The following is a 25,267-nucleotide window of genomic DNA, read 5'->3' as shown; positions in this document are numbered from 1 at the left end:
GAAAAAATCTCACAGCCGCTTCCCACTTTTCCTATTAAAGAAATCCAGCCTTTTCCCGTTTCTATGCCTCCGTTCCCCATAATGGCCCCGATCACGTGACAGTGGGCAACCACACACCTCTTCCCCCTTGTCAAAAGTTAAGAAAAATGATTGGCTCCTGATTGTCACGTGTGAAACGCAACGCCGAAGTGCCTGACGGGAACCAATAGACTGAGGGGACTTGTAGTTTTGACACAGTTCTTTCAAGCCAAAGTAAAATTCTGTTCTTTGAGATGCAGGCTCCCATGTGTTCAATGACATTGACTCCCATGTGTTCAATGGTATTGACTCCCACACAATGGCCTACAGACTTCACTGTGAAACAAGCCTTCACAAAATGTAGCCTGCATAACCCTGGGCCCCCAATGTGTGGGACCTCTGTGTTGTGGGTAAATGTATATGTTTCAGTTGTTATGCCCAACCTGACTTGCAGTGCAAGAGAGATGTGCAGCAGGATGTTTTCCCCACCCTCGAAAAAACACAAGAGGAATAAACATTTCAAGCAGTTTAATTAATAAGAAAGGAAAAAAGAATTTCTCTGGTTTGACCACATGGCTGCTACTCTGATGTTATAGGGCTCACACAGGAACCAGGACAAGCAGCTTCTAACCTCCCTAAAAAAATCTAGAGAGGGTTTAGTCCTTTCATCTTTCGTTGACATGAAAGAATTAACAGAGAAAATCACAGAAACAAATTAGACTCTTTTTAATTACACGGTTCATTCTCCCCATGCTTAGGGACAACACATTACCAACCCCTCAAAAAAACACATTCTCCTCTGTTGACTGTTATGTGAACATATTTTGCTTTGTAGCTACAAAACCGAAGGTGACTGAAAGATTTAATTGGCACACTTTTATTTCATCATGATAAAAAACCCTAAAAAATAAAACTAAGTTTCCTCCTTGTTTTTCTGTTCCGGCTTTAGATTTCTAAATAACAGTGTAATTCACAGACATTCAACAGGTACTGTTTTATGGGGTAGAGAGAGTTGACAAAGAGAACTCCCAAAATACTAGAACTTGCATCCAAAGAAGAGGACAGGCAGTAGATTCAAGATGCACAAAGGAAATACTTTACAAAGAAAGTGATTAAAATATGGAATTTGTTGGCAGATGATGCAGCAATGCAACAGGAATAGATAGCTTTAAAAGGGAATTAGATTCATGAAGGATAAGTAGACATGGTGACTGAGGGGAACCTCCACATTCAGAGGCAGTAAACCTCTGGATCCCAGAGCCAGGAGGCAACATCCGGGGGACGCCTTGGCCTCCATGCCCTGTTGTCCCTCCAGAGGAACTAGCTGCCCACAGTGGGATGATGGATGGACCACTGGTATGATCCACCAGGGCTCTTCTTATGTTCTTATCTACAGGAAGGTACATTCTGATTTTTTTTGGGGGGGGGGGTGTTAAAGAAAAAACACCCCTGCCTCTTCAACAATGTTAACTCTAGTGACGTAGCACGGAATGTACCAAAGACCTTTTGTAGTTATTTCACAACAACCCTGAGAGGCAGGTCATTAATTCAATTGTGCACACGGGAGACTTGAAGCTGGTCCCCCCAGCGAGGCAAGAACTGCACCCATAGGGCTCCCAAGGCCACTATCCAATGAACCACAGGTGATTAAATTATTTGTTATGATGGCCCATCTACCCTGCAGTATAAAATAGATCTGCAGTGATTAAATTAGTATTTAATCTCCACACTCTCCTGCAAAAAAAAATAAAGCTTTTGCATTTAAAAACAAAGTATTTAAACCGCACTTAAAAACACAATGTTAAGGCACAGGCAGAGAAAAACCAGGTCAAACCCAATAAATACCCTTCTGTGAAGACTGATGCCCCAATCCCACTTTAGGTACCACAGGTTACATGTGGCTAACCGTGACACAGTGTGAATGGCACTATGCACCGGAACACATTTTGGGCATCCACACTGAGATTCATTTCCCATTTATGCCTGTGGTTTCCACTCCACAAAAGAATAAGCTGCAGCTCAGAAAACACATATGACACCCCACCCTCCCAGTGGAGTGGGCTCGCTAGTCCATGGCCAATTGGGGATTAGAGCCTGGGCCGACAGGGTCTGCATCACATACTCTTAACCACAACACCCTACTGGGTCCCCTAAACTTGCTCTCCATGTACAGGGAAGGTTGGGTGGGACTTGGTGTAGTGAACGCATGAACAGAAAAAGCACAGCTGCTGATAATCCAGTCATCTGAGAGGGCTCGGAGAGAACTGTTCTGCAAGAATAATCCTAAAAGAACTGTGATTGGCCCAAGCTCACTCAGCTGGCTGCATGTGGAGGAGGAGTGGAGAATCAAACCCGGCTCTCCTGAGAGAGTCTAATTTGGGGATGGACCCAAGGCTATTATTATTAGCATGTCTACTAATAGTTTCAGGAGACCTCTTCTCCTCCTCTTGACCTCACTGATGAAACATCTAAAGCAGAAGTAGTCAACCTGTGGTCCTCCAGATGTTCATGGACTACAATTCCCATGGGCCCCTGCCAGCGTGGTTTGTAGTCCATGGACATCTGGAGGACCACAGGTTGACTACCCCTGACTAAAGGACATCCTGGATTATTCAGCCTAACCAAGGCTCAACAATATTTTTATGCCACCTTTTGATGAACAAGGGATGAGAATAAAACCACCATATTATAACTTTTGCACTCCAGGGCTAGGAAATAACTGGAGACTTTGGGGCTGGAGATCTCCAGCCGTCACCTGGCGGGTGGCAACCCAAACTGTGACAGCTTTCTACAAGTCCCTGGTGTGGCCGCATATGGGATACAGTAACATTTCTGCTTGCTGCGTCTCAAGGAGGATACTACAGAGTAAGAAAGAAAGGGCAAGAAAGGACAACTAGAAGCTCAGGGCGTTGGCGCCCCAGTTCTACAAAGCCAGGCAAAAGCACATGTGTGTGTATGTGTATGTGTGTATGTGTGTGGGCTTATAGAAGGAAAAAAGCCACCTGAAGGCGGGTGGCCACACAATCTACAAAATTATGCACAGTATAGAGAAAGGGGAGAGAAGAACTTTCCTCCCGTAACACTAGAAGTCCAGACCAATGTATGAAACAGATGGCTCGTTGCTCTGACAGGCAAGAAGAGGAGCTGGGTTGCAAAATGAGTAATTGTCTTGTAGAACTCACTGCCTCACGGAGATGGGCAGGGATTTTTGGGAGGGGGGAGTGGACGGGTTTCAAGAGAACGGCCTATGGCCACTTGCCATCACAGCCAAATTGTACCTCCTGCTGTGGAGCATTCAACAACCAGTGGATGTCCCAGGGGGGGGCCGGCAAGGCCATAAAGACGGTCTCTGGACTAAATTGAAGAATTAGAGCTGTTATTTCGTACCCTGCTTTTCACTGCCTGAAGGAGTCTCAAAGCGGCCTACCCTTCCTCTTCCCACCCTGCTGTGAGACAGGTGGGGCGGGAGAGAGCTCTGACAGAACTGAGACGGGCCCAAGGTCACCCAGCTGGCTGCATGTGGAGGAGAGGTGGGGACTCATGCCCGGTTCTCCAGATTAGAGGCTGCCACCCTGAAACACAACACCAAACTGACGCGATCCAACTTACACCCTTCCATAAAGAATGGCCAGAAGCCATCCAAGAAGCCCAAGGCAGAGCCCAGACAACACGGCTGTACAGCCGTGGCTCGCTGTTTGAGCCCCTCAGCTCACTTTCAGAGACCTTTGCTGGGCCCTGGAGGTCACTGGCTTTCCCTTGCCATATTCCTAAACTCAGTCTTACTTCCAGGGGGCTCCGGCCATAATACTGTTAACCGTGTGCTAGTCTTCTGGCCTATTCTGCTCCTCCTCCCAATGGCCTGTGGATTTGCTTGATGTTTGGATAACCCTCCTTGCAGAGTGCCAACGGGGGATCCGGTGTCACCGGCATGGCAATAAACCGAAAGCCCCCTGCAGCCAAGGAACTGACTCTTTAATACAGGCCCGGGCCGAGGGAACAGAGGGAGCCGTGGAGGTAGCGAACGCAGGTAGGGATTGTAACAGGTACGTGATCCAGAAGAGACAACCTCCACACCAGGCCTTGGAGCGTCCTTTACCTGCTCGGATCCTGGGGAATCTCACCCTGCTCTTCGGAGCACAGCCCTTTAGCCTCCCGAAGTCAATTGGCAAAAATCTCTTTTAAGTCTCACACCCCAGTAGTCATGGAGGCCTCAGAACATCTTCTGAGAAGCAAACGCAGACTTCTGTGGTTGTCCCATGCACGGCCTTGCTGTGGTTTGCAAACCTCAGTCTGCCTCAGGCCACCTGGACATCGCTCTTGACTACTCTGAGGTCTCTGGAGTCCTCTATCCTGGCCTTTAGGGTCTTCACGTCCTAAGCCGTGATGGGCTTAGCTGTGGAAACCATGTTGGTTCCCTGTTTTAGTGGCTCGCTCGTCTTCGGCATCCACCCACTAGACAACGAGCCCCCGAAGGGTCTAGACAAACACCAGCCCTGGTATCGTGGAGCCTGAGGCTGGTGGGGCAAGATACGGCAGCGGATCTGTCCAAAGCAAAGAGGATTTAGACGCTCGGGTGGGTCACGTCCTGCACAGGGTGCATCCCCTGCTAGAAGTCCCGCCTGTCTTCCGTCCGAACGGGCAGGTAGCCATTGCTTTGGTAATCGGGATCCGCTGGGCTCTCTTTCTCCTCCTCCCCTTCGTCCTTAGAGGGCACAGGTGGCACTGCCAGCGCCAGCCGCTCTAGCAGCAGCTGCCGGACAAACATGATCGGGATGGGAAGGGCAGCCACGACAATGAGGCTTATGAGAAGGCCCAGGGCCCACGGCGGGTATTCCAGCTGCTGTGTATCGGCCTGTAAAGAGACACGGCAATCGGTATCAACAGAGCCCGTCGGGCAGTCTTGGGATAGAGATCAGTGGTCCAACGCTGGTAGCTAACAGAGTACTGTTCCTTTAAATGCACCACAGTCTGCGGGACTGAGAAAGCAGCTCATTTGCGAACCGCAGCTGTCCTGGAGCTGGCAGCCAGGCAAGGGATGTCCGGAGGTGGGTTTGCCATTTCTTGCCTCGATGTCATGACCCCCTTGTGTTCCTTGGATCAATGGTCCCCCAAATCTTTGGCGGTCTCCCACTCAAATACCAGCCGGGGTCAGCCCTGCTTAGCTTGCAGATTGGACGGGATTGGGTTTTCCTGAGCTACCCAAGTAAGGGCTTGTCCCTGAACTATCCTGCGTGCTCAGCAACTTTAGTCTGAACCTTCTTAAGCTTGCAAGAAGGTGTGAAAAGATGGCCAAAGATCCAGGACACCACGCTGGCTTAGAGCAACCTTGTTTCATGGGGCACATAATACGCTTGGAACCTCAGTGGGTGACCGGCCTCTTCGTCCTCACCCCCTAATAGTGACACGGGGGGAGTCGTGGCAAACCACCTCTGGACGTCTCTGGCCTTGAAAACCCCACCAGGGGTCAGCGTGCGTCAGCTGTGACTTGACGGTGTTTCCCACCCCCACCAGGATATGAATCAGAATAAGGGAACTTCTCTTCCTCCCACTGTCATTGGTTGGAACCACGAAGGGACAGGACCGGAGGGGTGGGTGGGGAGGGGGCTCACCTCTTCCTCGTTCCAGGCGTTGTAGGTTGGGCGACTTAAACACATGCGCACCAGGCTGGCGAGCAGCAGGCAGAGCATCGAGGCCAGGCTGATGAAGCGCCACATGTAGCTGTAGATGCCCCAGGGACGCCAGCCCAGCATGGCTTCTATGTCGTCTAAGAACCTGGGGTCCAAAGGAAGGAACGACAACGCATGAGACAGACTGACACGGGCCGGCCTACCTTTCCTGCTTCACCTCCCCGGGGAAAGAAAGAGTTTTTCTTGGGCTCCACCCAGGGTCCTTTCTCCCTTCCTGGCTGCTTCTGTTCCCCTTCATCAGGTGCCACCAGAGGGGACCGGAGAGTCCTCCTCGGCCCTTGGGCTTCCCCCCCAGGCCTCGTACAACAAGCTGATCTTGTTGGGCCCCGCGTTGCCATGGTGACCACCCCAATGTTCCAGCGGGTTTTGTCCCACTCTGTAGGGTGGGACGGACACTAAGACACCCCCGGGGGCCACGAAGCCCCAGACCAATGGCAATTGGGCGGTGGCAAGGGCTTGCGGTGGTCCTGGGTCAGTGGCTGACGGGAGAGGAAGCTGCGGCAATCAAAAGAGAGGGGTCAAACGGACACGGCTGGGAGGCAGGTTCGGAACGTACCTGTCGGCCCCGTAGACCCAGGCCACCGCGAAGGCTTCAAACCCCACGACGATCAGGAGGGGCAGGGTGGCCGAGTAGTCGTCAAACATGGACACAAAGTAGCTGCCGGAGCGCTGGACAAAAAGCAGGCCGAACAGAAACCCAACGACGCAGCACAATACTGTGAAGATGGAAAACAAGTGCTGGGAATCGCAGCCTGTCCTGGACTTCCCGCCTGCTGGGGATATCGCATCCTGTCCTGGACTTCCAACCTGCTGGGGAATCGCATCCTGTCCTGGACTTCCCGCCTGCTGGGGAATCGCATCCTGTCCTGGACTTCCCACCTGCTGGGGAATCGCATCCTGTCCTGGACTTCCCGCCTGCTGGAGAATCGCATCCTGTCCTGGACTTCCCGCCTGCTGGGGAATCGCATCCTGTCCTGGACTTCCCGCCTGCTGGGGAATCACATCCTGTCCTGGACTTCCCACCTACTGGGGAATCGCATCCTATCCTGGACTTCCCGCCTGCTGGGGAATCGCATCCTGTCCTGGACTTCCATCCTGACCCCCAAACCCATCTCTGTGCAAGGGCTCCTGGGGGTTATAGAGTGGTGAAGGGAGAGCCCTCTGCACCTGCTCAGAGGCCCTCTGAGGTATCGCTCGGGGGATGAGGTGGCCTCCCCAGGATCCTGCTCCCGGCAGCCACGTACCTGTGAAGAGGGTCCTTCTCCGGTGGAGGCGCTGGAAGTTGTCCAGCAAAGGGGTGATGATCCCTTGCATGTTTCCGAGCATGGTGCTGAGCCCCAGGTTGAGGAGCATGAAGAAGAACAGCACGGACCAGAACGGGGCCGTGGGGAAGAGGGTCATGGCCTCGGTGAAAGCGATGAACGCCAGGCCTGTGCCTTCCACGCCCTGTGGAGGGAGGGAGATGGAGAAACGGGGAATTATTCTCTCCTCTTGGCCTGCACTGAACATCAGGAGAGAATGGGAGCCACAGAGAGTGCAGATTCTAACGTGCATCTCCTGGATCCTAGTCAGACACGTCTGTGTAGAGGTTCCTTGGGGCTCCCCGGGAGCTCCCCAGCCCTCTCCCAAAATCCTGCCTTAATGAGCTCAGCCACAAGCTATTCCCAGCATTGCTGAGGACGTGGGGAACTGGCTTCTTCTGTTGACCTGGGGGGCTGGTAGTCTCACATGATTACTGTGCCTGGGAAAGGGGGCGGAGCCTGGACTTTTTTTAAAATCAAGAGGAGGCATAAAGTATAAAAGGGACGAAAAGTCTCCCCTTCCGGTTGAAACAGAATCTTGGTCCTAATAGCTTCTGTCCTTTGACGTTCGACGGATCACGCGCAGAGGGCAGCCAGGCAAATAACAACAGCCTAGGTGTGTCCCTGATGCCAACATGACCCATCAGCCATGACTCATCATGGAGGAGCACCGTCGCTGTTCCCAGATTATTTATTTATATTTCTCACGTGGCAGAGACGCACCCAGGAAGCATGTAATAATACAAAAATAGTCAGCCAAGTAGGTACAACGGCCATGCAGACAGATTGGGCAACTAATCTAACTAATCTAATATCTAAACTAGACATCCAAATGTTTCAATCCACTCCATGGCAGCTGGGGAGAGTACAAAGAGCTCTGTCACAACTCCCTGGAAAGCACGACGCTCCCACTCCTATTCCTAGACAGGCGGCAACACCAGGAAGTTTGCCGAGTCCCTGATAGGCCACCGTACCGGTCTATCTGGACTGGTGGATTGTGAGCTGGGCTGATCCTGTGTTGAGCAGGGGGTTGGACTAGATGGCCTGTCTGGCCCCTTCCAACTCTATGATTCTGTGATTCTGATCCTGCGTTGAGCAGGGGGTTGGACTAGATGGCCTGTATGGCCCCTTCCAACTCTATGATTCTGTGATTCTGATCCTGCGTTGAACAGGGGGTTGGACTAGATGGCCTGTGTGGCCCCTTCCAACTCTATGATTCTATGATTCTGATCCTGCGTTGAGCAGGGGGTTGGACTAGATGGCCTGTGTGGCCCCTTCCAACTCTATGATTCTGTGATTCTGATCCTGCATTGAGCAGGGGGTTGGACTAGATGGCCTGTGTGGCCCCTTCCAACTCTATGATTCTGTGATTCTGATCCTGCATTGAGCAGGGGGTTGGACTAGATGGCCTGTATGGCCCCTTCCAACTCTATGATTCTAGGAGAGTGTTGCAGGCTAGGCACCAGCCAATGGCCTGCCTCTCACGCCCCTCCGCGGCACCCCCTCGCGTGCTCACCTTGTTCATCTCGTCCTCGACACGGCAATTCACCACCCCCAGGTCCTGCAACCGCGTCTCCGTTTCATTGGTGAGTCCCTGATACCAGAGGCTGTACTGATTGGCTGAGACATTCCTGGCAGGGAGTGACTCAAGGAAGAGGGAGCCGTTGAACTGCAGGTGATACAGCTTGTCCAGGTTGCTGGAAAAAAACCAAGAAGAAAATGTTGGAATCGGGAGAAGTGGCGGTTCGGAGGTTTTACGTTCCTGCAGAAAAAGAAGCGGGGATGAATACGCAGACCCATTAGCGTAAAGGCATCCTCAGCACCCACCGGGACTGACACGACGGGGGTGGGCCTCAGCAGGGGACCCGCTTACCTTTCCACGCAGGCCTGCGCGATGGTGTTGGCCCGGAAGCCCAGGACAGCGAAGACGACCAGCGTGGCCAGCACCGAGGTGAGGAAGTTGACCAGGGCGACCAGCAGCCCGTCGAAGTGGCAGTTGTTGTCCCGGGGGTTGTAGCTGGAGTAGGCAATGATGGTGCCGAAGCCCAGGCCCAGGGCGAAGAAGACCTGGGTGGCCGCCTGGCGCCAGACCTGCATGTCGCCCCAGATGGACAGCTGGGCGGGAAGGGAGGGGAAAAAGGAGGAGAGCAGAGGGTGAGATGCAGGGAATGGCCCCTGGAGGCTGAGCTTGCTATATACTCATTCGGTCAATTTCTAGGCTGATGCTCCTGGCCTGACAGCTTGCAGCGGCTTACGGCATAAAAAATCCAATACAATAATAATAATATTCATAAAAGACCTCCCCAAACATCCCCATGCCCGTCCTCCCCGGCTTTCGTGACGCCTCGTTCCATCTAGTCCATATTTGTGTCAAAATGAGCGTGGACATGACTGTTCCAAACCAGGAAAGGAGGGGGAAATCTGAATGCGGGGAGGGAAGAAGGACTTCACCAGCCAACAAGAGTTTTGGCCCGGGGCCAGGCTCTCTCTCTCTCACCTTGGGTGTGAACATGATGCTGATCCCATCCATGGCCCCGTCGAGCAGCAGTGCCCGCACGAGGAAGCAGAAGAGAACCACGTAGGGGAACAGCGAACTGAAATACAGCACCTGAAATAACAGGCAAGCAGGAGGGAATGATGTTAGCATTTGGGAGCATCTTCAGCGCAAAAGGGTCACTTTAGGCTTATAACTACCTCGGTTTCTTTCTCAAATCCCACACGCGGTACAGGTGACTGTTTGGATTTGGAACGGGTCACAGGCTTGATGCTTGAACAGAATTTTGATTCCAGGGGTGAGAAAGAAGAGAATCCCTCATCCACAGCTGTTCTGCCCTCTCCTCAGTAGCGTCTCAAACCCATAAGGCTGCTCCAGAACCTACTCAGTAACGAACTGGGGCCACAAGCTAAGAAATCATTAAGTTGTTAAAGGTCTAGCACATGCTGGCAGGGGCTTATGGGAATTGTAGTTCATGAACATCTGGAGAGCCGCAGTTTGGCTACCCCTGGCTCTATCTGATGACATCACAAAGAGCTCAGTTTTATAGGTGGGACAGAGATTTACGATTTAGTTGTCCTCCTAAGTTTCTTTCTGGGGATATTCTAGACATGTGGTAGATGAAGCATTATGCTGACTTTTGCTGGAATCTGCAACAGCTAGAGGGGGCATGATTCAAAAGCATATGAAGAATGTCCTGCAGGGGGCACTGAAGATGTGTATTTAGCATATTTATAACCGGAAATGATGTTTTTCAAATGATCCTATCCAGTGTCCTGATTGGCTGAATAGGAGACTCCCTCCTCCTTCGAGCACTCTTCCTCCCTGCTTGCCTCCAGAACAGGACAGAGTAAACAGAACAGACAGACAGTCAGGACTAATTCCCTCGCCTCTCTTTCTACACAAAGTTGTCTCTCTTCGTAATAAAACTATTTTATTCTTTTAGGCAGCCTGGCGCTGCCTGCGCCCCTTCTTATGGACCGGACCTCTGCCCACGATTTTAACAACGCACATCGTTCTGGCGAATGAACACCCCCGCTCCTTGGGATTAATTCAACGCTGCCAAGGAATGCGCTCATTGATTTCGGTCGCTATATTGATTTCCAAGCTCAGGAATTAAGTCGCCTGGTAAAAGAATTCTGTAACCAGCTGACAGTCGTAAGCCTCGCTGTTCAACCAGGGCATCCCTCCGCATAAGAGGGAAGAAATCAAACGTGGTCGTGGAGGTCCAGACCTTGCCGGATGACTTGATGCCTTTGATCATGGCGAGACACACCAGGGCCCACGCCGCAAAGAGGCAGCCGGTAAGAGCTAGATTGAAGCCTCCACTCTCCTCGATGGAGCCGGTCACATTTAAAGCGTTGCGGGTACCAGAAGTAGGTGGTGGGGGAGCTGCGGGTGCACTCCGTTTCTAAGGGGAGAACAAAAGTGTCGCAGGAATCATTATTAAGGGAACAGGGTGACACGGTGAACGCCTATGAAATTCAGGGTAGTTCTGATTGCCTTGTTAATTGCACAGATTATACCATTGCACTGTTTATCTACTTTTGTCATTCACTTTGGTTGCATCGCTGGGGTATTTATTATACGGCTGCCCTGACCTGGATGATGAAGGCAAGCCAGATCTCAGAAGCTAAGCAGGGCTGACCCCAGCTAGTATCTGGATGGGAGACTTCCAAGGGTTTGGCTGGAGCTCCTTCAAGGAACACTAAAGGTCATGACATCGAGGGAGGTAATGGCAAAACCAGCTCTGAACGTCCCTTGCCTGGCTGCCAGACAATGCTTGGGGGCTACGCTACCCATGCCATCTGCTAAATAAAGAAATAGTACACTGCTCTAATTATCAAGAGACTTTTAACTGTATCATCTGCCTTGAACCTAACTGAGATAGGCCGGCTCCCGAACAGTAGTAAGGAAATGAATAAGGGAACAGAGACGGCAGAACAAGGGACTTAGGGACTATCCCTGGGAAATGAATTTCCCATCCATCCATCCATCCATCCATCCATCCATTTCTATAATGGAGGGCTGCCATTCATTCATTCATTCATTCATTCAGTCAGTCAGTCAGTCAGTCAGTCAGTCAGTCAGTCAGTCAGTCAGTCACCCATCCCATCCCATCCCATCCCATCCCATCCCATCCCATCCCATCCCATCCCATCCCATCCCATCCCATCCATCCCTCCATCCCATCCATCCATCCCATCCATCCATCCATCCTTACTAACCTTCTTGTGTTTGGTTGGATACTTCCGGACAACCATCCCACGGCAGGGGAAGCTGGAAGGAACTGCCCATGTAGTAGAGGCTCCAGGCAATGATGACGTTGTAGTACAGGGCAACAAAGGAACACACCTACGGGAAGGGAGGAAGCAAAATCAGTCCCTCCAGAACCATGCTGGGCATGGGGGAACCAGCCTGGGGAAAGGGGCTGGGATTCAGCTAAGATCCTAATCAGAGCTCCGAGTTGGATTTTGGGGGTGGGGGTGGGGGGTGGAGCAGTGACTGCAAGACACAGAGGCTATTTGGATAGAAAATTGATCTAGCATTTTCCCCCTCCCCCCTGCCCAGCCTCGGAAAACAAAGCGGCTTTAAAAAAAACATGTCTAAAACCTACATTTAAGGGAACTCGTGTAAATATATACTGTTCTCATGTAAATGTATACTGGTTGTTTTTAAAACCTGTTGTTGCCCGCCCTGACCCATGCAGGGCAGAGCAGGTTATAAAATAATAATAATTATTATTATTATTATTATGAGACCAAGTTCTTCTCCCCCCCCCCCCAATTCACATGAAGCCGTCTTCCGCTGAGTCAGGCCATGAGCTAACCACTCGGGCATGCCTACTCTGACTGGCAGCTGCTCTTTAAAGCCGCAGGTCAAGGTCTCTCATGTTCCCTTCTCCCTTTAACTGGAAATGCCAAGGATTGGATTCAGGCCCCTCTGCGTGCCAAGCCAATAAACTGTGCCCTCCTTGTTACTTACAGCTATTATATATGGCAGCGGTGGCCAAACTGCGGCTCTCCAGCTGTCCATGGACTACAATTCCCATGAGCCCCTGCCTGGCAGGGGCTCATGGGAATTGTAGTCCATGGACAGCTGGAGAGCCGCAGTTTGGCCACCCCAGATATATGGCCAACACATCAAGATGAAAAGGGGAGAGGCAGCAAGGAAAAGACATTCCTTTATGCCAGAGAAACGAAAATATTCCACCCCGCCCCCAATGGGCTGGCGATGGGCTGCCGGTGACCAGTTGCACAAATTCCACTCCCGGAGACTCACGATGCAGCTGGCAAAGCCAATGCCCGCGAGGCGGGGGCTGATGTGCTTCCAGACCCCGATGCTGCCTTGGCGGATGATCTGCCCGGCTGCCAGCTCCAGGAAGAAAAGCGGAATGCCGATGACGAAGAGGAGCAGCAGATATAACAGCAGGAAGGCCCCTGGGCAGGAACAAACAGAGAAGTTCAGGTGCAAGAAGAAGAGTTTGTTCTTATATGCCGCTTTTCCCTACCCGAAGGAGGCTCAAAGCGGCTTACAGCTGCCTTCCCATTCCTCTCCCCACAACAGACACCCTGTGAGGTGGGTGAGGCTGAGAGAGCCCTGATATCACTGCTCAGTCAGAACAGCTTTATCAGGACCAAGGTCACCGAGCTGGCTGCATGTAGGGGAACATGGTATCAAACCAAGCTCACCAGATTAGAAGCCGCCGCTCTTAATCACGACACCCAGCAATTCCCCTAGCAATGGAGCCCAGTTCCCCCTTACACCACCAGTCCCTTTGAATCAGCAGTCATTTAAGGGTCAGGTTTTACCACCTCCCCAACCTGCGGAATTGATGGCCACCCTCTTGTTTTTCTGTATTTGCCGCTCCCAAGTAATTCATACGAAGGGACTGGATCGTATCGTATGCAACGGCCTACCCTACATGATATTACAAGGCAGCTTCCTGGTCGCCTACGGTGAACGACGATTCCCTTCCAGGCGACCACAATTCCGTTAGAAGTCCAGGCCTCCTGCTAGCTAAGCCCCCAAAACATCACCATTGCCCCCTTCTACTCACCTCCCCCATTTTGATGGCAGAGGTAGGGGAACCGCCAAACGTTGCCCAGCCCCACAGAGAAACCAACTTGGGCTAGGATGTACTGGGCCTTGGAGCCCCAGGCGGGGCGGGCTCGCGGCTCATCCAGAAGCAGTTCCCCACTGTCTTCGACTTCGTGGATGGCTCCAGATTCCGCGTCGATTTTGGATTTTTCCATCGAGGAAGAGGGGGCAACGCACAGACACAAAAGACCCCCAGCAAGGTCCTTTCACCCTTCCGCGTTCAGCGACTGATACGCTTGCCAGCGTCCGCGAATCAGTCCTGCGTGCAAAGGTCTCGCACAACCACCCACGCTAACACATATTCTTGTGAACTGTCAGAAAGGCCATTGCGCGAGCAAGCGCACAAACTTTTTTGTGACCCCCAGAGGCGCCGTTTACTCCCCAGGTGGCACGTCAGTATGCGCTGGCTCTCCCGTGCCGTGATTCGGGCACCCCGTGACGCCGCTTGACGCAAGAAGAGGCAGTCGCTCGCCGCTGTGCGCTGAAGAGCCACTCGTGCAAACTGGGGGTCTCGCTTCCAACCGCTTCAAGCGCTCCCATTCAATCGCATGCGGCCGGACATTTTGAGATGGACCCTTGTGCGGAAAACAGTCGCCCGTGCATGAAATGCAGGCGTCCCGTGTGCTGAATGAACTATGCACACAGCGAAGCACTCAACACCCAGCCACACTCGGGGATCGCTCTCCACAGCAGGGGATTCGACTCTGGAAAGACAAGAAGGAGACAGGCCGTGTGAGCGGCAGGTGAAGCTATGCGTGTGAGATATATGCAGCTGGCTAGTATTGGATCGGAGCACTGGTAAGGCACTGCGATTCAGAGGCAGGGCATCTGCTTTGCATGCAGAAGGTCCCCGGTTGGGTTCCCTGCAAAGCGGGAGGAAAGGACTGGGCAGCTGGAATTGGGAAAGACCCAGGAGAAATGCTGCCGGTCAGAGTAGACAATCCAACTCAGCATAAAAAGAAGAGCTGGGAAACTGCTCTGTTTCTGTAGCTGTGAGGATTTGTCACAAGGCCACCGTCCAGCTTTAGACCGATTCAGACCAAAGTGGTCCATACTTGCCTGCTCCTCCCACGCAGGTTTCGTCCTGCTTTTGCCTCCTTTCTCTTTAAACCGCCTCCTTTCTATTCCGGCTCCGCATGCCTCAGCCTCCCAGCCTTGTAACAAACCCTCGCAGTGGGAGAACAGTCTGGCCCCTGCCAAGGCCGTCTCAGTATCACCAATTTTCTCGAGTTCCTCGCAGCCTGGCTATTCACGCCAGCTGTTTCCTATGCCGCGTTCCGTCCAATTACCACTTCCGAAGCTGCCCACCCGGAGAATCATTAACCTCCTTTCTTTGGGACCCGTCCAGATTATCTCCACCCCAAATAAAGGACCGGAGGGCAATGCCAGTCTGGCTTTGTGCTGGTGGTGAGTTCATTCTCTGTTTTTCCTCGCTGCTGCAGCCATGCCAGGTTCTCGTTACTGCCTCGGTCAAGGACTCAGCGTCAACCTGACTGTCCGGGAATGGGGAGAGACAAGGTCAGAGATAAAGGGGAAGGACGGCTGCCAGAGCAGGGGAGGGGGGGGCAGTTCCCGAAAGGGGCAGCGCTGGCACAACCCAGTCTGTGCCTGCCTATGGGCAGCACCAGCTCTCTCTCTCTCTCTCTCTTTCCCTCCCCCCACCCCCACAAAGGTCTCTTAATCAGATCTTAACATTATGCAAGGCTTACTAAACCAGGATTTTGATGGTTTTGGAAGGGTTTCCCGAAAAGGGGGAGGGGGTTAATTTGTAATACAATTTTTAAAAGTTAAACAATGATTGAGTAATATGACCATATATGGTCATGTCCCCCTGCCTCCCCCCAATGGCCAGTCGTGGGCCTGGAGGGGGTGGGACGGATAGGGGCCCGGGGTGAGTAGGCACCCAGCGATGCTCCCCCAACCCTATTCTGCATGATGGCGCCACTTCTGGGGTTTCTCAAAGCCTGAAGGATGTTTCAGGCAGGGCCGGTTGATTCATGTAGCACGTGTCATGAGCCCTGCTCTTCCGCACAGTGCCTTCCCCTCATGGATCAGGGCCGTAGCCTCTCTCCTCCCCCCTTTCCCCTCCTTAAGGATCCTCAGAGTGACACCCCTTTCCACTGTGGGGGGCCCTCTGCCCCCAGCCTGGCTGCTCCTGCCGCAACTGTACTCTGCTAGGCCCCCCATATGAGCCTCTTGTGGCGCAGAGTGGTAAGGCAGCAGACATGCAGTCCTGAAAGCTCTGCCCATGAGGCTGGGAGTTTGATCCCAGCAGCCGGCTCAGGGTTGACTCAGCCTTCCATCCTTCCAAGGTCGGTAAAATGAGTACCCAGCTTGCTGGGGGGTAAACGGTAATGACTGGGGAAGGCACTGGCAAACCACCCCGTATTGAGTCTGCCAAGAAAAAGCTAGAGGGCATCACCCCGAGGGTCAGACATGACTCGGTGCTTGCACAGGGGATACCTTTACCTTTACCTTAGGCCCCCCGTTAATCCTTAAACAGGCTCTGGTGCTAGAGGCCCATGAATACTTAAACCACTCCTGGTTTCAGGGGCTTCTCAATGGTAAAAAAATTGAGGAAAGGCTGCATCGTAGCTTGACATCTTCAGACGATGCCCCCCATGGTTCTCTCCCTCTTCTCTTTAGATTGAAGAGGACCCAAGACTGTATTTAGGGCTGTGGCTGCTAAAGCTCTCCCACCTGTCATTATTTGGTCCCCCTAATAAAACTTTTGGCTGCCCTCAATCCCTGACTCGATGCCTAACCCATTCCCACATGCACAGACCTGCCCACTGCGGCTTCTCGTGGGCGGCCCAAATTCACCCGAGACAGGAGCAGAGCTCCATCCACAGCGGGACTCCCGAAATACTAAGAAAGCACAAAAGAAATCCGAGTTAAGAACCAACAAAGGTCCTCTAGGTCAATTCGGTGGCCTGTCCTCTATTCTCAGACAGAGCACTAATCTTTAAATTTTGGAAAGGTCAGATGTGGTACAGAGGCGTATGGGAGACTTTAGTCATGTGACATTTGCAGAGGGACAATATTCTCTTGGCACCAGGTCTGACAAACATAAAGTCATATTTCTAAGTGACCGTAGCCCCTTTGACGGGGGAAAGGAAAGCGGCATGGTTTAGCCCAAACTTGGAAGTGAAGCAGAATCTGTACTTGGAGACCACCAAGCAAGGTTCTCTAGAGCAGGGCTGGCCACACTGTGGCTGTTCAGATGTCCATGGACTACAATTCCCACGAGGCCCTGCCAGCATGTGCTCAATCCAGAACCCAAGCCATGCTTCTTGTTTTCAAGACATTTAATAGGACAAACCACAGTTTAGACCCAGGGTCGGGAGAACTGGGGCTCTCCAGATGTCCATGCTAGCAGGGACTCAAGGTAATTGTAGTCCATGGATATCTAGAGCGTCACAGTTTGGTGGCTTATGGTTGGCATTCCTCTGTCAAGCCACTGTTTCAGATACCATTTTTTAACTAACTGCCACGAAGACCAGTTTGTGAGGTCAGACAATCGCTCCTTAACAATGACTTAAGGCAATTCAAGAATTATCATACTGAATTGGCTTTGGAAGACTCAAATCTCCATCTGTATTCTGTTTCCGTACTGCCATTAGTCAGATTTTGGCTTTCCTCCCTGGTCCATTAAGGATTTCTGAAGAACTGACATCCCAGGAGCTGGCTGGTCATTGAAACCCACCCCCTGAGGGGGGGGGGGAATGCAATAATATTTTCAAAAATCATCTGTATTTGACATCAGTTGAGATTGATTTATGAATCCCTTCTGTGGATTCTACGACTCTCTTCTGACCAAGACTTTTCCCATCCCAAGCTGAAAAATGTCTGCTCCAGAGAAATCTCTTATTTTGCCCCTGAATGGATCCAAATTAAGAAGTTGTCTTTTTATACTCTGCTTTTCACTACCTGAAGGAGTCCAAAAATGGGTGCCAAACATCTTTTCCTTCCTCTCCCCACTACTGACACCCTGTGAAGTAGCTGGGGTCGAGCGAGCTCTAAGAGAACTTCTCTGAGATAACAGCTCTTGGAGAACTATGGTTAGCCCAACTTCGCCCATCCAGCTGGCTGGATGTGTGGGGGGAGGGAGAAGGGAATCGAACACAGTTTTCCACCACTCTTTAACTACTGTCCCATACTGGCTCTCCAGCAGGAGTCTTAGGATCCGACTCTTTGTGAACAAAATAAACAACTCACTGGCAAGTAAGATGCGTGTACGATCGAGTTAGAAAGCCATCGCCTGGGGTTCAACAACTGAAACGGTGGCTAGTCTAACTTTTAAAAGACACCCCGGAGAGACCCACTACAGAATGAGTCAATATTAGGTTCATTTAAATACTAAGGGGTTTTAAGGGTTATGTATTTTGCTTTATTGTAAACCGCCACAAGACTATGGTAAGCAGCGGTATATAAATTCAAAAAAAATAAATAAATGAATTTTATTTAGTTTGTGCAAAATAAAAAAAAACCATAAGACGCGGGGCAACTGAGTTATCGAATGAACATCGCTTCCCCTTTCCTGCATTCTGTGCTGGATTCCTGTAAATTTTGCTCGGGCACACGCACAAAACACTTACACAGCAATAGTCAAGAGCTTCAACTGGCTTGCGCAACTAGGGTTGCCCGTTCTGGGCTGGGAGATTCCTGGAGACGTTGAGGGCAGGACTTGGGGCAGGGAGAGGACTCAGCGGAGCAACATGCTCTGGAGATCACCCTTCAAGGCAGCCGTTTTTCTCCAGGGAGAACGGACCTCTGTCTCCTGGAAATGAGCTGGAAAACCAGGGGATCCCCATGCAACATCAGCAAGGGCAAACCGAGGTTGCCCTGCTGCCTGTTAGCTTTCCCCCCAATCCACAAGCTGCTAAACTAGTTGGGAGCGCCAGGATCCATGCAGCACCGACTAGCATTCCAATGTGCTATTAAAGCCCTGGAGGGAGGAGTGCTGCGAACAGCCCCAAAGAGTACCGTGGAGCCTCCGTGGTCTCCGGGCTGAGGGATTTGCCCACCCCTAAGCGGCGGATCTCTTGAAGGCCCGAGCAAGACTCTGTGCATGGAAGAAGAAATACGCCGCACAGGCCCATGTTTGAACAACTGGGCTTGGCTGCGGGCATTGTGATGGGATTGTTTGCCGTGCCAAACTGCGATGATGCAACATTCAGCAGAACTGGGATTAGATCCTGTTCTGATTTGAAACAGCTCGGGGGGCGGGGGGGGGGGCGGAGGTCTGATCATGCCTTGAGCAGAGGCACCACGGGTGGGATGGGGTTGTGAGCATTGGCAAGGTGCGTGGTTGGCAGTACAGGAAGTCCTGAGTTGGGCCCTCGGAATCCCCACTGGAAAGGGCCACAAGCAGCAGAGGGGCGAGACCTTTCTCTGAGCGGGATGCCAACCTCCAGGAGGGACCTCTGGAATCAGAGCTCAGCTCCGGATTCCAGAGATCAGTTTCTCTTGGAGAAAGTGGCAGCTTTGAAAAATGGGCTCCCTAACATTATATTCTGCCTCTAATCCCACCCACTCCTTGATCCACCCCCAAAGTTTCCAGGTATTTCCTACTCAGAACTGGCAACCCTAATTTACAACCCTAATTTACCTCTCCTGCCTCATGTTTCACAGCCAGATTTTCTCCCCAGACCTTTAGCATTACATTACAATTTGACTTCCAGCCCAGCCCAGGAGCTGCAGCCAGGTCGAAGTGGCCTTGAAAGAGGAAGCAACAGAAATGCAGTAAAGCCGCCAAAGGCCAGTGGCTTGCTGACTGAGGAACCATCCGATCGTAGGGATCCCTCCCCTTCCAGCCTTTCAAAACTCAGTTGCTGAGTTCAGCATTTGAACTAACTGCTTTCACTTTCCTCAGTGGCGATTAAGATTAACACGGAGACTCATGGAGTTGGAAGGGACCTCCAGGGTCATCTAGTCCAACCCCCTGCGGAATGCAGGAAATTCACAACTCCCTGTCGACTCACAGTGACCCCAATTCCATGCCCAGGGGATGCCTCCACCCCACAAAAAGAACCAGAATCCCTGGCCAGTCTGCCTGGAAGACATTCGCCTCCCGATTCTCAGCTGGCATGCAAGAAAGGGCCACAAGAACCAAGCACCAACACAATCCCTTCTGCATAAACACTCACAATCTGCCTAAATTCACTTCTCAGCTGGCAATAAAGTTCCAGGGAAATGGAGTGGGATTATAGTCCTTGCACACAGACTTGGCTTGATCATTCAAATTGCCCAAGAATGGAGCTCTGCTAAACATTCTTGCTAGACAATTCAGCTTTTTTTTTTTGCATGGTAGTCATCCATTTATCTTATTTTGCAAAGGGCGTAGCTACATGCTAGGCTTTTCCCCAGGGCCTGTGCGATCCACGCCGTTCTGAGCTGACAATTCAGTTTCCAGGTGGACGGGGCCCAATTTGGATCAGAACCACCGTGCACGTGGAAAACTGTCTTGAGCTTCTCCCAAAATGTTTGGGGAGGAGAGGGAGACAGCTGTTGGCCTTGTTTCTCCCAACCCCTGATGTCTGAGAGCCCTTGCCAAAAAATACTGAGGACTGAACCTGGGTTCTTTTACGAGCAAAACAGGGATCTGCCCCTGGGCTGCATCTCCTCCCACGCACTGTGGCTTGGGCCAGCACGAATCCTGGCTTGCCACTGCTGATCCGACAGCAAATTACAGCCTGTGCAAAAAGGAAGGGAATCATTCATTGCTCATGGGCACAGGGACATGGGTGTGAAAGCATGCAAGGTCGTTCCTCCAGGTGACAGCTACGGACAGTCTCCTCTAATGCGTGACTTTTTTCTGAGCAGAAGGAAAAAGAACACAATCCACACCCCTGCAATGTGCACACGTGGCCACAGGACAGCGCATCCTTCAGGCGTATCAGAGGGCACATATTGCAGGTGTGCGTGCAAGGTGCTGTCAATCTGCAGCCGTCCCATGGCCACTCCACCAAGGGGCTTTCAAGGCCAATGAGAAGCAGAGGTGGTTTGCCTTGGCCTTCCCCTGCGGAGCATTCCTCAGCGGTCTCCCATCCAAGTACTGATCGTTTATAGCTTCTAAGATTTATACCATGCCATGTTCTCTCCCCCAGGCTTTCTCAACCAGGGCTTTGTGAAACCACTGGGTTTCTTGATGGCCCTGGAGTGGTTTCCTGAACAGGAGGGAGTTAATTAACGTTTTTAATATATTTTAATTTGTTAAGCATTTATTGGGTGATGTGCTCATATCTGGTCATGTCACCCTGCCTCCCCCCTCCCCAAATGGTCAATGATGGGCCTGGAGGGGGTGGGGAGGGGAGGGGCCCCGGGTGGGCGTGTCCACAGCTCTGCTCCCCAACCATATTTTGCACAATTGTAGCACTTCTGGGGTTTCTCGAAGCCTGAAGAATGTTTCAGGGGGTTCTGAAAATTTGAGTAAGGCTGGTATATACATTCCCTCCCAAGGTATATAGAATCATAGAATCATAGAACCATAGAGTTGGAAGGAGCCATACAGGCCATAGAATCATAGAGTTGGAAGGGGCCATACAGGCCATCTAGTCCAACCCCCTGCTCTACACAGGATCAGCCCTAAGCATCCTAAAGCAAAGTCCCCCCCCCCCCAGTTTTTTTTACTGTGTTTTTTTATTGGAATGGTTTTAACAAATTTATGTTGCAAACCACCCCAAGCCCGCTTGCAGGGAGGGGCAGTCTAGGGATCCATCTCCTGCTAAACAGAAATGATAAATGATGTACTCATCAATTTTTTGAGCACACAACATGGCCATTGTCAAAGCAGCCCCGCACAGGCGTGAACCCAACCAAACCAGAAGGGTTAACTAAGCCACCTTTGCAAACACTGAACTTGCAAGGACTCGGTGAACAGGAGAGCCAAAATGCAGCCGGCAGATCTTCCACCGTGAGTACGGGCCTCCGAGCAGAGGCATGATTTAAAATGCGCACAGGTTTTAGGACGTGGAAACCAGCGGTGCTTTTAGGGCTGTGCCACGGTTTATGGGATAGATCTGCATTAAAGGTAAAGGTAAAGGTATCCCCTGTGCAAGCACCGAGTCATGTCTGACCCTTGGGGTGACGCCCTCTAGCGTTTTCATGGCAGACTCAATACGGGGTGGTTTGCCAGTGCCTTCCCCAGTCATTACCGTTTACCCCCCAGCAAGCTGGGTACTCATTTTACCGACCTCGGAAGGATGGAAGGCTGAGTCAACCTTGAGCCGGCTGCTGGGATTGAACTCCCAACCTCATGGGCAGACAGCTCCAGACAGCATATCGCTGCCTTACCACTCTGCGCCACAAGAGGCTCATAGATCTGCATTAGGCATGCTAAAAATGGAACGGCTGGTGTTCCAAAGCGCAGGGACTAAATGGCTGCAGGGTACAACGGATTCCCTGGATTCCCAGCACCACACCTGTGTGGAAAAATACTGTATGGGAAACACAGCGTGTCCTCCCAGCTGTTATCGCCACGCTCCAACTCAAGGGCCCTTGGGGCAAACTTTCTTCTGCACCGTGGAAAGATTCTACCTATCTTCCACGCCCATCCCCTGCTACTCCCAAAAAACTGAAGCTGCGCCACCCGAAACCACACACCACAACGGGCCTAGTGTTTAAAAGGCTAGTGCATTGTGGGAACATCGCACTGGCTCTCGCCCACAGTCTCTCTCCCCTTCCACGTACACAAATAACACAGGCATCGTTCAGACAGAACAGTCTGTTGCTGCATGAAATTAGTAGGCAAGGTCCTCAGGGTCCTATGCTTTTCTCCTTGTATACAGCCAGAGACGGCCCAGTTTAAACAAGGGCCTGGCAAGGCACAATCTTCCCAGGGCAACTGTGTGCAAACTCGGCTTCTTCTTTATCCCATGCTGCCACGTGGGCCAGCAGCTCCATGCGTTTCATTGGCATGACCCGCAGGTATCGTGCTAACTAAAAGCGCATAGCTGCTATGCACAGTTTAAAGGAGAAGGGCAAATTCGAACAGGGATCTCTTTCCCTCCCATTTCGATCAGACCCGACGCCTGTTTGCCTGGGTAGCAAACCACAGTTTGCCTTTTCCTTTAACAGCCAGAATTCCGAACCGTATTTGGGAAATCTGATTTGCAAGGAAAAGTCAAAACCACGGCAAGAGTCAGTTCAGACACAAGCTACATCCACAAACCTCTGGACAATGTGTCATTGTTACTTCACCCCAGTTATTTACAACTGGATTTTCCTGTGTGGACAAGTCACCCTCATGGCATACGATCCCTATCGCACAATCTTGGTGCAATGCCTCACAACAAGGCAGGTGCAGCTATAATGCCAAAGTAGAAATTTAAAGTGCCTGTTCAGATTGTGGAGCACAAGGGGATACAGATGAGAAGGTCAGGAGAAAAGGGGGGAAATTTGGGAGGGACAGTTGTTCCCCCCACCGTACACACTTTTTTCAGCTTTTCCACTGGCAAAATTGGAAATTTCATAGAATCATAGAGTCTTGGGGGAATGCTGGGGGGGGGGGGGAAATCCGATGAAATATTTTAGTTTTCAGAATGAGTGAATTGTTTTTGAAGACAAGGTAGGCTACTAGAGATATAAATAGCTGTTAAATCCAAGATGCATCCCTGCACCTAGAATAGGGTCGCCAGCTGCATGTTGGGAAATATTTGGAGATTTGGAGCCTGGAGGGTACCAATTGGGGAAGAGACATCAGTGGGGCATAATGCCACAATACCACAGAATCTACTCTCCAAATCAGTCATTTTCATTCTTTTTTTGTTTCAAATAGCTATAAACTGACTCTTCAAGGCCACTCACAAAAAATGGAACAAGTCCTAAAAACAAACCATGAAAAAAAACAGCCAATAAGAACCTCCAATGTAAAACAGAAATAAAACCTAGAAGCAAAAAACATGCATGGACAAATTGCAGGTGAAGTGTCACATTTTTAGCACGCCCCCCACTCAACTCCATGCAAACATCAGCCTAGAGCTACGTCAGGGAGAAAGGAGGCGGGCTAAGCAGCTTTCACCTAGAGGAGCTAACTTTCTGCTTGCGGGGGTTCTTTTCCCCACAGAAGGAAAGCGTCTTAAAAACGTATTGTTCCACGTTCCCTTACAAGGTAACTGGATCTCACATCTTGGAAGCTAAGCAGGGTTGCCTCTAGCTGGTACTTGGATGGAAGACCTCCAAGGAATATGAGGGGGGTCATGACGCAGAGGCAGGCAAGGGCAAACCCCCTCCAAACCTCTCTTGCCTGGCTGCCAAGCAATCCAAGGATCTCCTGGCTCCACTACACACATGCCATACAATAATAAAAATAAATAAAAGTCCTTGGATAGGAGACCACCAGGGAACTTCACAGCTGCCAAGCAGAGGAAGCTTCAAAACCTACAGGGTCCCCACAACTGCATGTTGACGGTGTTTTCCACCCCCCACCCCCCATTATTCACCTGCTGTCCAGAATGCGACAATTCACTCTACGCTCTGTTTTCTAGCGTGGTGCCAGCGTGGAGTAGTGGCTAACAGCAGCGGACTCAGATCTGGAGAACAGGGTTCGATTCCTCGCTCCTCCACATGCAGCCAGTCCTCTTAGAGCTCTCTCTGCCTGTTATGGGGGGGGGGGGGAGGAAGGGAAAGGTGTTTACATGCCGCTCCGGGACTCCCTTCGGGTGGTGACAAGCGGAGCATAAAACCCCAGTTCTTCTTCTATCCTTTCCTTGGGCTGCCTATTTGAGATCAAGTCCTTCCTCCCATAGCTACAGGCATTTGAACCCAGAACCGACCAACCCCAAGCCGGAAAACCCCCCCCTCTCCTTCCATGCCATGCAAGGACATCAACTTGTCAACAGGCAGGTGCCGCCCGGGCTCAACCCTTCCTGGAAGGCGTTGTCCGGATCACCGCCCCCCCTCCCTGCACCCCGGGGACCAATTCAAGATTTTGGGCATTGGCCCCGATGTCTGCCCCCAATCTGCAGTGGTCGATCCAAGCCCGCACCTCCCGGACCCGGCTCCCCCTGGGATCCCTGGTCGCCTTGTCCCTTGGCAGGATTCCTGCTGGATTCTCCTTATGGCAAGCAGGATCCGACCTCTTTCCTATTTTTAAAAGGGGGGCGAGAGGAGCATGACAGGCAAGCGCCTAATGCGTCCCGGCATGGGTGGGGGGGCTACTCCAGGGAAGGGAGGGAGGGGCGACAAGCACAACCACCCAGGGGGAATCGGGACCGCGCACCCACTCACCCACCTACCCAGCACCCTCATGCTGCTTCTCTCCCCACCAGAAAGGTCTCCCCGCCGGGCTCTCCCACCCGCAGCCCCCCAATTGCCGCCCCCCGAGGCGCCCTACCTGCTGGCGCCCACCACGCGCCCGCTCTGCTGCTCCTGAGCCACGTTGCATCAGCCACAGGCAGGGAGAGGCGGGCCGGAGGGCGGGTTCGAGCCCGGCCCGCGTCCCCACCCACCCAGCCACCCACCCAGCGTCCGGGTTTCCGGGCCGCCCAAAGAGCCGCCACGGCCAAACAGCGTGCTTCTGTTTCCAAACCCGTCTTCTCACTTCCCCTCCGAAACTGCGGGAAGGAATTGGGCCAGGCAGGGGTGGGGTGGGGGAGACTCAGCCTGTTATGGGGCTTTGGGGCTTGGCTCCACGGTTCAGTGGCTGCCCCCAACCCTTTTTTGGG

General features: G+C 51.9%; 1 protein-coding gene across 1 annotated transcript; it reads right to left on the bottom strand.

Moving 5' to 3' along the window:
- Nucleotides 1-531: 531 nt before the first annotated feature.
- On the bottom strand, nucleotides 532-25,057 carry LOC143826227 (sodium-dependent neutral amino acid transporter B(0)AT2-like). Its single transcript, XM_077314913.1, is given in 14 exon segments — nucleotides 532-4,870; nucleotides 5,628-5,790; nucleotides 6,262-6,421; nucleotides 6,950-7,151; nucleotides 8,523-8,703; nucleotides 8,880-9,121; nucleotides 9,504-9,614; nucleotides 10,735-10,866; nucleotides 10,868-10,911; nucleotides 11,729-11,855; nucleotides 12,783-12,940; nucleotides 13,561-14,305; nucleotides 24,044-24,198; nucleotides 24,937-25,057. Coding segments are annotated over 12 exon segments (1,962 nt in total). The 5' UTR covers nucleotides 13,757-14,305; nucleotides 24,044-24,198; nucleotides 24,937-25,057; the 3' UTR covers nucleotides 532-4,624.
- Between the last annotated feature and the right edge of the window lie 210 nt (nucleotides 25,058-25,267).

Source organism: Paroedura picta, chromosome 16, assembly GCF_049243985.1.
Source record: "Paroedura picta isolate Pp20150507F chromosome 16, Ppicta_v3.0, whole genome shotgun sequence".
Taxonomy (NCBI): domain Eukaryota; kingdom Metazoa; phylum Chordata; class Lepidosauria; order Squamata; family Gekkonidae; genus Paroedura; species Paroedura picta.
Note: the sequence above shows the minus strand (reverse complement) of the source record. Positions and strands in the feature narration are given on the sequence as shown.